At 39.0% G+C, this 17,945-nt stretch overlaps 1 protein-coding gene across 10 annotated transcripts in view; it reads left to right on the top strand.

Moving 5' to 3' along the window:
* TTC23L (tetratricopeptide repeat domain 23 like) overlaps positions 1-17,945 on the top strand; it is a 63,357-nt gene that overhangs the window by 43,305 nt on the left and 2,107 nt on the right. For 3 of the 10 annotated variants that reach the window (XR_008625390.2, XR_008625392.2, XR_008625391.2), the window contains 3 exons: positions 8-135; positions 6,222-6,371; positions 16,566-16,671. Coding sequence is in view for 4 of the 10 variants with exons in the window: in XM_034960201.2 (XP_034816092.2) it covers positions 8-135; positions 6,222-6,554 (461 nt within the window). In the remaining 6 variants the exon portion in view is untranslated. Of the gene's footprint in view, positions 1-7; positions 136-6,221; positions 15,366-16,565; positions 16,672-17,945 lie in introns of those variants that run through there. The other 7 variants (XR_008625395.2, XR_008625394.2, XR_008625393.2 and 4 more) reach the window with 3 other exon arrangements.

Here is a 17,945-nt window from a genome sequence, read left to right as displayed (position 1 = left end):
TTTCCAGATGCTGTTGAGATATATTTCATAAAAAGTATCAATGCATATCGAGCAACATTGGGCTCAGAGGATTTTGAAACACTGAGCACCACTGAAGAATTTTGCAAATGGCTCTTCCAAAATGGAGAAAAACAGGTAAATATGATCAATGCATAAACAGAATTGCTAGTTTGTTTATTAGATCACAAGAGCATTTTTCATCTTACAATTCAGATACTGGAGATCAGATAGGTCCCAGATAAAACTAGGCAAGAATCACACTGTTTCATTATTTGCTAGCATTAACCGAATTTTTTTTTTTTTTCAAATTGGTTTCATTCTTTTGATGAAACTGAGCAACTCTGTCCGACAAGATTTAGTTTGTACTTGGAAACTGCAAAGTAGGCTCAAAGTATTTTAGAGGGACTCGATATTGATGGCAAAAGAAAATTGGCAGCTATATGTTTGCTTCTAATGGTTCCCTCTCTGACAAACTTTTTTTTTTTTTTTGAGACAGGGTCTCTGTCACCCAGGCTGTAGTGCAGTGGGGTGATCTCGGCTCACTGCAACCTCCGCCTCTTGGGTTCAAGAGATTTGCCTGCCTCAGCCTCCCGAGTAGCTGGGATTACAGGCATGCGCCACCATGCCCAGCTAATTTTTGTATTTTTAGTAGAGATGGGGTTTCTCCATGTTGACCAGTCTGGTCTTGAACTCCTGACCTCAGGTGATCCACCCGCCTTGGCCTCCCACAGTGCTGGGATTACAGGAGTGAGCCACTGGGCCCCACCAGCATTGCCTTTCTTGTTTGAAATTTTACAGCTATACTTTGTTGTGTAATGTTATGGTTCCCTTTCTGTAAAATGTTATTTTTGGTGATCTAAATAAAGCCTGTCTTGTTTGGAGAAAAAAATAAAAATAAAACTAGGAATAATACACAGGGCTTAGGTGGCTTGGAATATTAGTAAAAAAATATTTTTCTTGTATCTTGATACATGAGATCCTTCAAATCCAGGACACATGTAATCTCTGGCATTGTAAATTTAATATTTTAAGTCAAAATTGGCTTCCATCTTTGGATCTAGCTACTAGTTCTTTTCTTTTGCAGTAGTGGTTTTCTCTTGATCTGATAGGTTTTTATTAGCCACAATTTTGTTTTCACATTAAAAAAGTTATAGAGAATAATTGTTATTGCTGACCTTTTTACTTAGAAGTCCCATGAGTCTAAGCTATCATTCAAAACCTTTTGACTTGAACTTTATATATTCAGTGCAGCATGAACACAGTGAAGACCTTTGTCTGTCATAAGATCCCACATGACTTTGATCTGACCAAACCAACTTTATACTTCCTCAGGCGAGTGAGAAATATGGATAGATTTGACATGGTCTTATTGGCCATGTAAAAACCAGTTTAAGAGTAGAGTTACAGGCACATAATAAGTAAAAATTTATTTCCAGGAATGAAGAACAGTTTTTTTAATATCATATCTAAACATTTTTATAAATGATGACATTTTCTTTATTTCAATTTTAATTGCCATTTATAAAGACAAAAACCTTATAATGATTTGCAACCTTTTTTCTGTGGCCATGATATTTTCTGTTGGTTTAGAAGATTTTTTTTTTTTTGAGACAGAGTCACTCTGTTGCCCAGGCTGGAGTGCAGTGGCATGATCTCAGCTCACTGCAACCTCTGCCTCCCAAGTTCAAGCGATTTTTGTGCCTCAGCCTCCCGGAACAGCTGGGATTACAGGCACCCGCCACTACACCCGGCTAATTTTTGTAGAAACGGGGTTTAATCCTGTTGGTCAGGCTGGTCTCAAACTCCTACCTCAAGTGACCGCCCGCCTCGGCCTCCCAAAGTGCTAAGATTAGAGGCGTGAGCCACAGCACCTGGCCGGTTCAGAAGATTAACATGAGATCCCAATGCCATGGGTTGATCTAATAACTTTCTTTTCAAAGACGTGAAAATACTTTGCCAGAATTTAATACCTTATCCTTGTTATATTCTGGTGCAGTGAATACCATGACCTTGGTTGTGATAAACCACCAGTACCACCACCAGTACCAATGCCTGATAATCCTCCACTTCTAACCAAGTACTTTCTAGTATACCAAGCTCCTGGACAAAGCCACCAAAGGACCTGAGTGCCAGGTGGCTCCAAATCTAAACCATAAGCAGGGCGGACTATGGACAAGTCAGCTTTACCATTAGGAAGCAAGTGCCATGAGGGCAGGAATTTTTGTTTGTCTTGTTCACTGCAGTGTCCTCACTGCCTGAAACACTAACTGGCACATAGAAGATGCCTGATAACTTTTGAATGAAACTGCTGAATTTTATGACACATTTCCCATATTTAAAAGTAGCTCGTTCTCCTGCCTCCAAGCTTCATGTGAGGCTCTAGGCCTGTCCTAGAGGACCATAACAGAAACTCACAAGACTTGGGAATTGTTCCCATGGACTACACACACACACACGCACACACATAATATCTTTTGATAAGCAGTTTAATCTGCCATGGATAAAAAATAAAACTCATTCATCTGGAACCACCTTCTTCCAGTAATTCATCAAAATGACAATCATGGCTGGGTATGGAGACTCACACCTGTAATCCCAGCACTTTGAGAGGCCGAGGCAGGAGGATTGCTTGAGCCTAGGGGTTTGAGACCAGCCTGGGCAACAAAATGAGACCCTCATCTCTAAAAAAATTAAAGAATTAGCCAGGTGCAGTGGTGCACGCCTGTGGTCCCAGCTACATGGGAGACTGAGGCAGGAAGATCACTTGAGCCTGGGAGGTTGAGGCTGCAGTGAGCTATGATCATGCCACTGCACTCCAGCTTGGGTGACAGAGATCCTGTCTCAAAAAACAAACCAGAAAAAACAACAACAACAACAACAACAAAAAAAAAAAAAAAACAAGAGAAAAGAAGAGAGGCACCCCTTATATGTTCTCTAGGGCTTTTAGAAAACATGAAGATGTTCCTCTGGTCACATACATGCAAATCTATAAGAAAGGTGATACTGTCGAAATCAAGGGAATAGGCATTGTCCAAAAGGGAATACCCCACAAGTGTTACCATGGCAAAACTGAGAGAGCCTACATTGTTATCCAGCAAGCTGTTGGTGTTGTCAACCCAAGATTTTTGACAAGATTCTTGCCAACAGAATAAATATGTGTTTGGTGCATATTCAGCACTCTAAGAGCTGGGATGGCCTCATGAAACTTCTGAAAGAAAATCGTTAGAAAAAAAAGGAAGTCAAAGAGATAGGTCCCTGGGTTCAACTGAAATGCCAACCTACTTCATCCAGGGAAGCACACTTTGTGAGAACTAATGGGAAAGAGTCTGGGCTGCTGGAACCTGTTCCCTGAATAGCTAGATTCACTCAGAGGAAAAGAGAGAAGACTAAAATAAATAAAATCAGAAATGAAAGAAGAGACATTAAGCTGATGCCACAACAATTAAAAGGAATATAAGAGACTACTATGAATAATTATATGTCAACAAATTGGATAACCTAAAAGGATAAAATTCTAGAAACATATTACCTACCAAGACTGAATCATGAAGAAATAGAAAATCTAAGTAGATATTTAATCAGTAATCAAAAACCTTCTTACAAATAAAAGCCCAGGACCAGATGGCTTCATTGGTGAATTCTACTAAACATTTAAAGAAGAATTAATATTGCTAATTCTTTTCAAACTCCTCCATTTTCTGGAAGAGGAGGACACACTTTCAAACTCTTTTTATGAGGCCAGCATTACTCTGACATCAAAGCCATAAAAAGACACTACAAGAACACTACAGGTCAATATCCCTGAATGCATATAGATGCAAAAATTCTCAACAAAACACTAGCAAACCAAATTTAACAGCACATTAAAAGAGTCATACACCATCACCAAGTGGGATTTATCCCTGGGATGTAAGAATGGTTTGGCATACAAAAATCAATCAATGAGATACACCACCTTAACAGAATGAAGGATAAAAATCAGATGATACTCTGAGATGCAGAAAAAGCATTGGACAAAATTCAATACCTTTTCATGATTAAAAAGAAAAACTGCCAACAAAGAAGGAATAGAAGGAAATTACCTCAACATAATAAAGGCCATACACATATGCAAAGCCTACAGCTAATACCATACTTAATGGTGAAAAACTGAAAGCTTTTCCTTTAAGATCGGGAACAAAAGAAGGATGCCCACTTTTGCCACTTCTATTCAACATAGTACTGGAAGTACTAGCCAGAGCAGTTAGGCAGGAAAGATAAATAAAAAACATCCAAATATGAACAGAAGTAGAATTATTTCTGTTTGCAGAATGACATGATGTTATGTAGAAAACCCTAATGATCACACACACACACACACACACACACACACACCTGTTTGAACTAATAAACTCAACTAAATTATAGGAAACAAAATCAGCATACAAAAATCAGTTGTATTTTTATATACTAACGTTGAACAATTTGAAAAAAAAAAGTAAGAAAACAATCCCATTTACAATAGCATCAAAAAGAATAAAATACTTAGGAATAAACCAAGGAGGTGAAAGACTTATACACTGAAAAAAATAAACAGGAAAATAACAAATTATATGCATGCTTTCCTACTCTAAAAAATGCAAAAATATTACAGTAGTAGCCTTGAGATTCCTGATTTATTGGCAGTGTTCTCTGGAAAGCAGCAATTGACATCCCTTTTATGTTTGTTGTTCTGACATGCCACATTAGGGATGATGATTACATGTTCAACCCAATTATGAAGAAATGTCTGTTACACCTGTCAACATAGATAATTCAGGCAGTGAGTGGGTGATGTGCAGTTCTTGAGGGAGCCAGCAATAATACCTCTTCACCTTCCCTAAAGAAAGCACATTGGGAAGGCAAATGAGTACAAGCACCTTTGTCCTATGAATAATTTCCAATGTATACTTAATTTATTTTTGCTGTATAGTAAGTAGTTAACAGTGAGAGCTTTGCTGAAGGACAACTAGCCTAGACCTTTTAAAAATGTCAATGTTATGAAAGACCAAAAGGGCAGGAGAACTGTAACAGATTAAAGAATCATGAAAACTAAATGCAATACATGATGATTAGATGCTAGATTTTAAGGAGGTGTAAAGAACATTATTGGAACAATTGGGAAATTTGAACATGGAGCATGTATCAGGAAACCCTGTTGTATTGATGTAAGATTTCTTGAATGATAATGTTATTGTAGATATGTAGGAAAATGTTCTTGTTCTAAGAAGACACATGCTTAAGTATTTAGTGGTGGCCACATGTGATGGCTCATGCCTGTCTGTAATTCCAGTAATTTGGGAGGCCAAGGCAGGAGGATCGCTTGAGCCCAGGAGTTCATGACCAACCTGGGCAACATAGTGGGACCCCATCTCTACAAAAAATAAATAAATAAATAAGCTGAGCAGAGTAGTGCACAACTATAGTCCCAGCTACTCTAGAGGCTGAGGTAGAGGATCATTTGAGCCTGGGAGGTCAAGGCTACATGAACCCTGATCACACCCCTGCACGCCAGCCTGAGCAACAGAGTGAAGCCCTGTCTAAAAAAAAAAAAAAAAGAAACCATTTAGGAGTAAAGTATCTTGATTACCTACAACTTATTTTCAACAAAAATATATGTGTGTATGCATGTATATTTATATAGAGAGAGAGACATTACTTTTTAAGAAGAGAACAATAAAGCAAATGTGGCAAAATTGTAGCAATGTGTGAATCTAGGCGAAAATTGTATGGGTATTTATTTTACTATTCTTTTAGCTTTTCTGAAGATTTGAAAAAATTTAAAATAAAAAATAGGTGAACAAAAAGAGTGAGGGCTGTGGAATTCAGACTGCCTGGTGTTGGAATTCTGACACTGCTAATTGTAGGCTCTATGATCTGGGGCAAGATCCTTAGCTGTTATTAGTTTCCATTCCTTCATCTGTAAAATGAGTATAATAACAGTTCCTCTCTTGTAGGGCAGCCATGAAGATTAAATAGTATTATATGAATTAACTATTATTAATTACAAGCTTGGAACTTTAATTCTTAATACAAATTACTTAGGTGACACATCACAACGGACTGATCCTGGTGGGTTATGTCATTGTTGGGTACAATGCCTTCTCCATAGAGCTCAGGGAACAGAACCAGCATGCTGCTTTGGAATTGCCAGGCTGATTTTTTTTTTTTTTTTTTTTTTTTAAAAACGTTTTATCCCTCAGGAGGCTTACAGACTGCTAAAGGCTTCATTAAAGTCCCAGGTATTCAGCTACAGTGACTACAGCAAAAATGTGGCTGAAACTTTTCATAATACGGGCAGGATCTGCTTTGCCAAAGGAGAGCCCAGAAAGGCAATTCAGCTGCTGAGGAAGGTGACTTTTGGCTGGTTTCGTTACATCTTCCCCTGGGCTTGTAAGCAGGATGTGAGGAGGGATGTATGTACATATGTATGCATGTATATATGTATTTTCCCTTCCCTTCCCTTCCATTTCATTCCATCTCTCTTTCCTTTTCTAAGTGATGTGTTATCTTTTGAAAATTGTCTGCTTTGTTAGATATGCTGAGGGAGAATATGATACAAAAACTTTAGTTGAGTCCCTATCTGGACAAGAGTCTTAAAAGAGTAACACCCTAATCTTGAAATCCAAGTATGATAGTGGCAGAATCTCTTGAAAGCACTTCAAGGTTGGGTGGAATTAGTAATACCTTGTTTAACCATCTGTACCCAAGTACTCATTTCCCTTCCAGAGAGCTCATTCCCTTGCAGTGGGGTGTGGCAAGAGGTGTTCAACCAGTCAGTGTACTGACAATGAATCTAAAGGCTTAGTAAAATAGGTAGGGATGTCTCTACATAAAACCTAAGTTTATTCAAAGTCAGAGGAAAAGTTGGTAAAGATCAAGTAATACTCAAATGAGCAGAGGGTGGAGTCAGAAGCAGTCTACATCAGGTTCGCAGGGATTTTCATCTGATTTCAGGGTAACCTAATGTGATCAGAAAATAGTAAATAACAGAAGAAAGAGGAACTCATTTTGAAGATTCAGAGAAAAAGCCCCCTGAAAGTAAGTTATAGGAGCCAGAATAGCTTTTCCAGGGAAGCATGAACACGCGGATGACATCTGGGTAATGGGGGCAGAAGCCTGAAAGGAGAGAAAACTTTGAAATGAAAAGATGACAATCTGAGGATAAGAAATGAGATGAAATGGAAAATGATGAGTGAAATGAGCAGGGGTTCCAGGAAAACAAGTCTAATAAAATTCAAATCCACATTGAAAATAATGAAGACTCTTAACATGGAGTGATACTGGAGTATTGTTTCTCAAATCTAGAATTGCAACACAGTAAGAAACAAAACAAAACAAGCAAAAAGCAAATTCCTGAGTCTCACCCCAGACCATCTGAATTAGAAGTTTTAAGAATTGTGTGCAGAATCTGTTCTTTTAATAGTTCGAGAGGCAGTTTTAATATCCTGCCAATTTTAAGAATCAAGATTGATAAAACAAACTTAAAAAGCTCTCTTAGAACGCAGAGTGAAAGAAGAGAGGGGTCTCATGAGAAAGTAGTTGGTATGCAGGACAAAGTAGAGATTCAGCCAAATAATTGTATGTATTTCTGAAGAAATTATGATTGGAATAGAAGCAGTAATCAGTGATATCATTAAAGACAAATGTTCTGAAATAAAAAAAGGCCATAGCATATACATTGTAAGGATTTACCATGTTCCACACAAAGTCAGTGTAGGGAGAGCCTCATTTAGATTTTTACCTGGCAATGAATTTTTGTTGGCATGTGCAATAGATGGAATGCTTGTGTCCCTTCAAAATTCATATGTTGAAACCTAATCTTCGATGTGGTGGTGTTTGGAGATGGGACCTTTAGAAAGTGACTAGGACTCAAGGTGGAGCCTTCATGAATGGGATTAGTGCCCTTTTAAAAGAGACCTCAAAGAGCTTCCTTGCCCCTTCCACCATGTGAGTTTACAGCAAGAAGATGGCTGTCAATGAATCAGGAAGTGGGCCCTCACCTGACACGAAATGGACTAAGATAGCATGGCTACATCCTCCATTTTTAACAGGGATTCAACTTGCAGATTTAGGATGCCATAAGCCTAGGTAGGGGCTACATCTTTGTTATCAGCTTAGGAAACAAATGAAATGTAGTGCAGGTGTTTGAAATGTAAACTTGTGACAAGATCTCAGTTCCGCTGGTCCTTTCCTGAGTTTGGTTTGCAATTAAGGTGCTTGCTATCTGATTCTCTTTAACCTGTTGTTTCTCACCTCACCTAGTGTCTGATGATTCAAATCTTTGTATATGGAGGTGAACACAGTAAAAGTAGGGAGACAAAGAGCCTCCTTACCCTGTGGCAGAGGTGAGTTCTGGCCCTGGCCATCAGCCATGTCATCAATGTGGATATATGCATGGCATGGCCTCTCCCAGTTCAACCAGGTAGGGGTGCTTCACCTCTACCAGTCTTGCTAGTAAGGCAAAATCCTACCTGTGTATGAATTTGACCAAATCCTATACTTGGGGAAATTAGTTGATTTCTTACAGTCTCATAGAACCCAGTATTAATAGGGTCTGCTGCAATAATATTTAGTATTTATAATATCCCTTTCAATGCTGAGCATTATAGAAAAGCCCCGCAAGACAAGGTTGTTGTTGATCACAGTGTGATAGATATGATATGGATTCAGAGAAAGTAAATGAGTACCTTAAAATAATTTTTCTTGCTGAACATACAAAGTCTAGGTCCCTAAACATAAGGCAAGTTTTTTAGGATACAGGTGTCTCCAAAGTTAATAATGACAGAACCTCTTCAGATTCTTTTTTTAAATGTTTAGAATTTAAGTCAAAGAGAGTTTTGTATAGACTTGTCTCAGTCTTTAACCTTGATGTTATCAATGACGCTTATCATTGACATTTGTTTGTCTCAGAATAGTATTGACCTCGAACTGTTCTCTTCTAAGAGGGAAGAGAACAAAAACTTGTTGAGTTTATACCAAATTCATAAAACTGAGCTAGGTCCTATTCATAAAGTATTTAATTTAATCCTCACAAATACACGGTGTGATAGCTCTCATTTAACAGAAGGGAGCTTGATGTTTTATAATGGAATTTGCCTAAATTCACTCAGTCTTGGAGATTTGGACTCAAATAAGTGTGACTCTAAAGGCCATGTGTTTTTCCCTGAGAGCCCTCTAACAGAGGTGCATTGCTGCTGAGAGTTAGGACCCTGAATGTGTTCACCAGCTGTGGCTGATAATTGGTCCCCTTCTCAACAGGTTCACCATGCTAGACAGGTGGGGAAGATCATGCCATGGAGAATACATTGAGCCCTCCTATCCACACCCCCTTCAGTCAGAGCCACACCTGAGGTGGGCCCCACAGGAGACTATCTCCTGTTTTATCATTACCCAGAGGAGGATGTTCTCCAGCCTCTGTCAATAATTCCTGTGTTACGAGGATACAGAGGATCAGCCACAGGACAAAATGGGGAACTTTGCTCCCTGCCTGTTGGTGAATATGAAAGCATGTTTTCTTAATCAATAACTGTAAAAATATTAGTAACTATAATGTAGAAGTTTTCCCATTTCCTTGGCACTGTATTATACATTTAGATATACTTTTTCTGATTTATAAACCACATTATTAGGTGGGGTTTTTTTTTTTTTTTGAGACAGAGTCTTGCTCTGTCGCCAGGCTGTAGTGCAGTGGCGCGATCTTGGCTCACTGCAACCTCCACCTCCCAAGTTCAAGCGATTCTCCTGCCTCAGCCTCCCGAGTAGCTGGGACTACATGCGTATGCCACCACGCCCAGCTAATTTTTGTATTTTTAGTAGAGACGGGGTTTCCCCATGTTGGCCAGGATGGTCTTGATCTCTTGACCTCGTGATCCACCCGCCTCAGCCTCCCTAGGTGAGTGTTTGTATCTTCCATGTTCAGGTGATAAAACTGAAGCTCAGAAAGTTTGGGTATCTTCGCTGGGCATGATGGCTCACACCTGTAATCCCAGCACTTTGGGAGGCTGAGGCTAGTGGATCACTTGAGCTCAGGAGTTCAAGACCAGTCTGGGCAACATGGTGAAGCGCCATCGCTACAAAAAATATAAAAATTAGCCAGGTGTGGTGGTATATGCCTGTGGTCCCAGCTACTTGGGAGGCTGAGGTGGAAGGATAACTTGAGGCCAGGAGGTCAAGGCTGCAGTGAGCCGCGATTGCGCCACTGCACTCCAGCCTAGGTAACAGACTGAGACCCTGTCTCAAAAAAAAAAAAAAAAAAAAAAAAAAAGGTTGGGTATTTCGTTCATAAGATAGCTGGTAAATGTAAGATTTGAATCTGGGTTGATCAGGTTTCAAAAATGCCATTTCACTAATGTAATACAGATTCTGACTTTGATGAATTTGAGTATACGTATGAGGATACCTGTTCAGCAGGCAAGGCTCCAGAACCCATTTTACATGTGGGAAAACTGAAAACTGATTTACTGAAGTTAACTCACCCAGGAAGAGACAAAGGTAGAATTTTAATCCGGGTCTCTCTAACTCCAGGATCTGTACTCCAGGAAGTGTAGCTTACAATCTGAAGACAGACTGCCTGGAGTTTTTTTTAAAAGATGAGGTCTTTCTGTGTTGCCCAGGCTGGTCCAAACTTCTGTGGCCAGTCTTCTTGCTTCTGCCTCCCAAGTAGCTGGGATTATAGGCATCTGCCACTGCACCCAGGATTGCCTGGATTTAAAACTCAGGCTCCATCACTCAGCTCTCTGACCTAGGTGAAGTGACTTAACTCCCTCAGCCTCTATTTATTCATCAGTAAAATATTAGTACTTTCCTCAAAAAGTACGTTTTCTGAAAGTTAATGAGATCATAAATAATACAAGACTTAGATCAGGGCCTGGAAGGTCTTAGCAGGTCTTAAATGCCCAATGAATGTCGAGATCTTAATAACAAAATAGTAATAATAACAATTCTCTATCTGAAGTACAAGAGATAATAGGTCAGAATGTTAAAATAAGAGGCTTCTTTGTATCACCGTATTATTGTTTTATATTAAGAGTAATAGGTACAGAGTATACATTACTGGAGTCTGACCTGTGATCTTAACCTGCCTTTTCCACTCACAAAGTATGTGACCTTGGGCAAATGACTTAACCTCCTTGAACCTTGTTTTCCATTGCTAACATCCAGATCATAGTAAACCACAGAGAGTTGTTGTGAGTTTTAAATAAAATCATGTCTATAACATGCATAGTACAGTGCCTGGCAGAGTATGCACTCAATAAATGTTCGTAAAACACCCTTCCTTCCCCTTCTTCACAGAAGATTGCCTTTTGCTTTCAGGGCAACAGTTCAGAATATTTGAAATCAGGGATAATTGTTAGCCACTATTACCATAGGTTAGTTTTGAGATTTTGAATCTTTGAACATACCTAAAGTATATTTTGTGCTCTGAAGGTAATAATAATGAAACTAAAAGAACAAAATATATAATTTCAGAGAAAAAATGCATGATGTTTCCTCAAAACTGAACAGAAGTTCTACTCAGCTTGTATTTAAAAATAGACACTTCAGAATATCTGGAATGAATCTAATTCTTCGGTAGCCTGAGGTTGCTTTGCCTTCCAGTATTTACTGTGTCTTTTAGGTGATCTGAAAAGATTCATAGAAGGAGGAAAAATTAGGAGATCTAATTCAGACCCTAGGTGGTATGAGTTTCTTTAGGTACTTGGAAATTAATTTTTCTTTCTGTAAATTACAACGAAACCAAACCTACCAAGAAAGTCCATATAAGGGGAAAAGAAGAGTCTTTTAAGGACTTTGCTGTAGCAGAAGGTTTTTCTTTCCCTGAAACAAGCCCATATCTCATTCCTCAAGAACTGCTGAGCAAAACCATGGGGGTAACTGCCAAAGCCAGATGTCAAAACCTGGTACAACGATTGCTGTCTCTTTGCAAACTTCAGCATCTCGCTGGAGTAATCAATCCCAGATGTCCTGGAACTCTGCTAGTTTTCCGATGTACTCTCCTGCTTCTTACCTCACCTCTTCCGGAAACTCGTTGACTACACTCACTGGACTTTCATTGCTAGGAGCCCGAATTCTTGGCTTTTGAAGCCTCTGCAAAAAAGCTAAAGTAGAAATGGCCCCTTGAAATCAGAGTTAATTTCAAGGTTAAATGACAGTTGCAAGGGCCTCAAATAAAATTTTGGTGTACAGAAAGGGCATAAAAAATCTCAGATTTAAACTTTCAGGTTGGTTAGTCTAACTTTTACCTAAATGTAAAATGTACTTCAGTTAGTTGTAATCATTTACATATCTAGCTCATTTAAGCACTAGAAATACTAGTATGTTTAAGATATAGTCCCTTATGTGAAAACAGACATGTATGACCAGATTACAAGTTAGTCTGTAGTAAGTCTTTAGTAGAAATGTAAAGGAAAAGGGCAAGTAATAAATCATGAGGTTAGAAATGTGAGTGGAAACTCTGCATAGGTTGGGGGATGGGTTGCAGGTTCTTCGAAGAAAAGTAGCCATTAGCAGGTAGACAAGAAGCTAGAGGAGAGTATTCCAAGTTGCATGAACAGAAGCATAGTGGTGTAGATACCCGATATTGCTGAGGAAAAGCAAGTGGCCTCGAGTGGTTGTAGTTTAAGGTACCTAAGGAGGGACGTGCTGGACATGAGTTTGGAAAGACAGACTGGGGTGAGATTATGGAATTTTTATGTACTGTGCTAAGGCATTTGGGATTTATTTAGTAGCGAGAAAGCAACCATCAAAGAGTTTTGGGTAGATATGACATGATCAGTTATTGGCTTTAAAACATTAACTCTGACAGCAATGAGAAGGATAGATGGTACCTAGGGAGAAGTGGGGAGAGCAGTTAGGAGGTAGATCTGATAGTCCAAGGGAGAGATGTTTAGACCCTCAATTATCTAAAGCCGTAGTAGGAAGAACGTGTAGAGGATAGATCGAGAAGCTATATGGAGTCTGTATTGACAGACCGTGGGACCAGTCAGATGTGAGGTTTAATAGAGGCAGGAATCAAAGGTAACTTTGAAGTTTCTAGCTTGGGCAACTGGGTGAATGGCAATGCTATTAAATAGTGTTGGCAAGAGGAATAATCTTGGAGCATGTCTAGGGCGCCTGAGGGAAGATGGTTTCCACTTTGGATATGTTTGCAGTACCCACAATACATTCACCAGGCAATGGCTGTTAAGTTGTTGGCTGTATGGGCCAGGAGCTCAAAGAAATGATTCTGAAGCTAATGGAATGGATAAAATAACCCATGGAATACATACATGTGAAACAAGAAGGCTTAGGAAAGAACTTTGGAGCATGCTTACACTTATTTCAGAGAGAATATGGTGATTTGGTAGCAGAACAGCTGGGGCTCAAATTTGAGCTTTCCCACTTATAGTGAGACTTCCTAAGGCTTACTTTCTTCATCTGTGAAAATGCACAGAAATAGAGCACTTCATTTTAAGTGCTTTACTTAGTGTATGGCACATAGTAAGCTTCTGTGAAATGTTAATTATTGTAATTATCATTATTGTATTATTTAGGGGTCACGCAGAAAGAGGAGCTGAAAAGGAGTCTCTGAAAAAGTCCTTGAGAATTAGGAGAGTCAGGAAAAAATAGAAAGGAAATCAGAGGACAAAGTTTCAATGAAAGAGAGGCCAGTGTCATTGTTACGAAAGACATGAGGAGACACTTCAAAGAGGAAGAAATGCATATGACCAATAAACACACACACACACAGATTTCCAATCTCAGGCAGGATTCAAAACATAAAATGCCATTTTTAACCTATCGTTTTTGTGGTAATGAAAAATACAGGCAAGAAAACCCAGCTCTGTCAAAAGTATGCGGGGCTCAGCCTTCTCAATACTCTATTTATATGGGACTGTATCTTGATTGCACCTTTTTGGTGGATATGTTGGGAAAAGTTAATAGAATGTTTAAATGCCTGTAACCTTTGACTCTAAAAGACCACTTCTAAGAATTTGTCTTTTGAAATCCTTACACAAAATATGTATTTATAAATATATGTATATATACAAATATACACCTATACATATATAAATGTATCTCTTTTAGATTTGTTTATAATAGCAAACAGTGGGAAAAAAATGTCTACCAGTAGAAATACTAGTACATTTTTATTGCCATATAATATGGTCATTCAAAGGCATGATGTAGAGCTTTAAGTGTCATGGAAGAATATTCCCATATATATTGTTAGGGCTAAAAATATGAAAAGTACACATTAGTGAGCAATATATATAGCATAACTCATAAGTATATGTAAATATGTAGTTAGTGCAAAGAACAGTAATTATCTCTAGGACAGGATTATGGAGGACTTTCAAATTCTATGTTATGTATTTCTGTGTCATTTTACTTTTATTTTTACAATAAATATTGTGATGATAAAAAAAGATACATTTTAAGAGTATGGTATAAGTGTCAAATATTAAGAGAGTGCCATGTAGTGGTAAGGAATGGACTAGTGCCAGATGGCCTGGGTTATAATCCCAGCTCTGTCTTTAGCTGTGAGATCTTGGACAAATCGCTTTACTTCTCAGTTTCCTCATCCATAAAATGGGGATGATAATAATATAATATCTACTTCATAGGGTTGTTATGAATAAATAATGTAAGTAAAACTGCAAAGAAAGGTGCCTGGCACATAATATGTGCTAATTAGAGATGATGAGAGTGTTAATGATGATGATGAAGATGATGATGATTGCAGATGGAAAGGGAAGGATGACTAATCAGAAGCCATTATATTGGCAAATAGAAAATAATCACTGACATCACTGATATTAGCATGAGCTGTATTTGTAGAGAAGACCTTTGAGATTACTGTTTGTCCAGTACCTGATTAAATACCTCCCATAATCAGGAATGTACTCATTATCTCTCAAAATGGCCCCTTCCTCCCATTACTGGACAGTTCTGATTGTTAGGAGAATGTAGTAGTTAAGGTCATAGACTACATTTAAAGTTAGACATATCTGTGTTTGAATCCAGGCTCTACCACTTTCTATGTGCCATTAGGCAAGTTATCTTAAGCCTCACTTTTCTCTAATGAGGATTAGAATAGTATCTATAATGTAGAAACATAATGAAGAGTAAATGAGATTATTTACATAAAGCACTTAGCACAGTATCTGGTATACTGTTAAGTGCTCAATAAATATCAGCCATTTTAACAACTCTACCTAGTCATCAAACTTACTGGATGTATGAAAGCATGAAGTTATCAACTTTATCTTTCTCTCTGTCAGATATCTCTGGAACAGCTGCATACCGAAAAGTTATTTTGATATACCTTTTGATGGGTATAAAGCTGTAGAAACCAACAGAAAGAGCAGGGAGAACCATCCTTTTCTCCTCATAAGAGGGGAGTAAGGAAGGTGCCACAGTGCCTATTAAACTATTAGTGATATTCAGTCCTCTTGATCATATGAACAAAATGGAACAGCCTCTTTTGGGCTGAGGGGCTGGAGAAGGAAAGTAGGGTGGAAATGGGGATTTGGGAGGTGATTATTTCCAGAGAGAAGTGAGCAAGGAAAAAGAAAGGAGGTGATACGCTTCAGTACATTTTGTATCAGCCAGACCAGTCTTGGGCAAGACCTTAGTGATGAAATGTATGTTCCATAAGCTGGGTTGTTTCCAGGCTGCTGCATTCATCTTCTTTTCCTATTATTTATTAGTAAACATTCCAACACTCCATCTACAAAATTAAGGAGAAAATATCTGGCCAAACCTTGGTATGAGTGAGTGAGGAGCACAATCTGCTCCACCAGAGCCAGGTAGCCACACAAGGGGCAGCAGCTTTTCCAAATCAGGATTCTAGGACTAGCTGGAGGCATTGGGGCAGGTAGAGAAGTGAAAACTCAGAAGCCTTTAGTTCCCTGCTTGAGGGTCTCTTTTATGGGGAACAAGGGCTGCTAAGCCACAGTGAGCCAGCTCAGTGTACCTTATCTTTAGCAGAGCAGTGGGGAGCTCTGCAATCCCCAGCTACTCTGCCACGCCCACAGAAATGGTCTGATAGGAGAGGATAGCATGGAATAGGGCAGGCAGAGCTTGAGCTTCCAGAGCAAAAGGCTGGGTTTGGTGGAGCTTGATTATTAGTGTTGTCTGCCTTGGGGTACGGGTGGGGGAATAGCTGGACTTCTACCACATACTTGCTGTTCAGGTATAGAGAAAGAGCACTGTACTCTGAGTCAAGGCACCTTGTGTGTGAATCCCAAAAACCATGCGACCTTAAGTCACTTAAACATTGAGTCTCAGTTTCTTCATCTTCATTCATTCCTTTAACAAACATTTTTTGAGCACCTACTAAGTGCCAGGTGCAGTTAGAGCTGCAGGTGGTAATAAAGATAAATAAAACATGGTCATTAATCTTAAGGGGACAACATTCTAGTGTAAGAGAAAACATGAAGAAATAATAACATGAAGTTTAAGTTCTGGAATAGCATTCTCAGTGCAATGAAAGGAGAGACAATCTATGAGAATTGGAAAAGACTTCATAGAGAGGGTGACATTTGAGCCATTTCTTAAAGGACAAGTAGCAGTTCATCCAGATGGAGAAGAGAAGCCATTCCTGGAAGAAGGAACTCTACATACAAAGGCACAGAAGCATGACAGAGGGCAGTGTATGGAGGAATGGTAAGTACTTTACAGCTGTTGTACAGGGCAGCATGTCCTGAAGGGGGCTGCAAGAAATGCTGATTCCAAGGGATGTGCGTCAGTTCTCTGGGGGAGGAAGAAAGGCTCTGTAGCAGAAAGACAAAAATTATTTAAGGAAAAAAAAAAAAACAGGTTTAAACAAAGTGACACAGGTTACTTTCCTGAAGGACTTCTCAGGACTTTTAATATACAAAACCTTCGGCTGGGTGCTGTAGCTCATGCCTGTAATCCTAGCACTTTCAGAGGCTGAGGCAGGTGGATTGTCTGAGCTCAGGAGTTCGAGACCAGCCTGGGAAACACAGTGAAACCCAGTCTCTACTAAAATACAAAAAATTAGCCGGGCGTGGTAGCATGCGCCTGTAGTCCCAGTTACTCGGGAGGCTGAGGCAGGAGAATTGCTTGACCTGGGAGGGGGAGGTTGCAGTGAGCCGAGATTGTGCCACTGCACTCTAGCCTAGGTGACAGAGCAAGACTGTCTCCTAAGGAAAAATAAAAAAAAATTAAAAATTAAAAAAATACATATATATACAAAACCTTCCTTATTGGCATGTTGGGAACAAATCAGGTTTTTAAATTTTTTATTTTTATATTTTAAATTTGTAGTGACGAGGTCTCACTATGTTGCCCAGGCTGGCCTCCAACTCCTTGGCTCAAGTGATCCTCCCGCCTCAGCCTCTCAAAGTCCTGGGATTACAGGCATGAACACACCATACCTGGCTGCAAATCAGTTTTTTAGAAAACATTGTATTTTACATACCTGAAGTCTTTTTGAAATGATCAGTGATTTAAATTTTGGCAAATAAAACCTTGCCCTGTCTTTAGAATCAAAGTAGAGAAACTAAGGTTTGGTTTTGTTGAAATCAAAGGGTGTAGTGTATACTTGCCCTGAGGGTATACATGAATACTTTTGCAGTTTGGTAAGGAATTTTGGCCCCACTTTAGGACACAAAGTCTTTATGAACTACGATTATCTCATCAACTATTTAATCTGATCATAGAAATATGACTTCAGTGCATCCCTATGAATTAATCTTTTTGATTCATGGTGGTTAAGAGCTGTAGTTCTGGAGACAGGCAAGCCTGAGTTCAAACCCCAGGACCACCACTTTCTAGCTATGTGCAATCCTGGTTTCTTCATCTATAAACTGGGGATGAAGTATAGTACCTATCTCAGTGTTGCTGTGAGAATAAATGAGATAATGCATTATATGTAAAGTGCTTAGCAGAGTGCCTGGCCCCATAGTAATCATGTA

The sequence above is a fragment of the Pan paniscus genome, chromosome 4, assembly GCF_029289425.2.
Source record: "Pan paniscus chromosome 4, NHGRI_mPanPan1-v2.0_pri, whole genome shotgun sequence".
In the NCBI taxonomy this organism is placed as follows: domain Eukaryota; kingdom Metazoa; phylum Chordata; class Mammalia; order Primates; family Hominidae; genus Pan; species Pan paniscus.
This window is presented reverse-complemented; position numbering and strand designations above follow the sequence as displayed.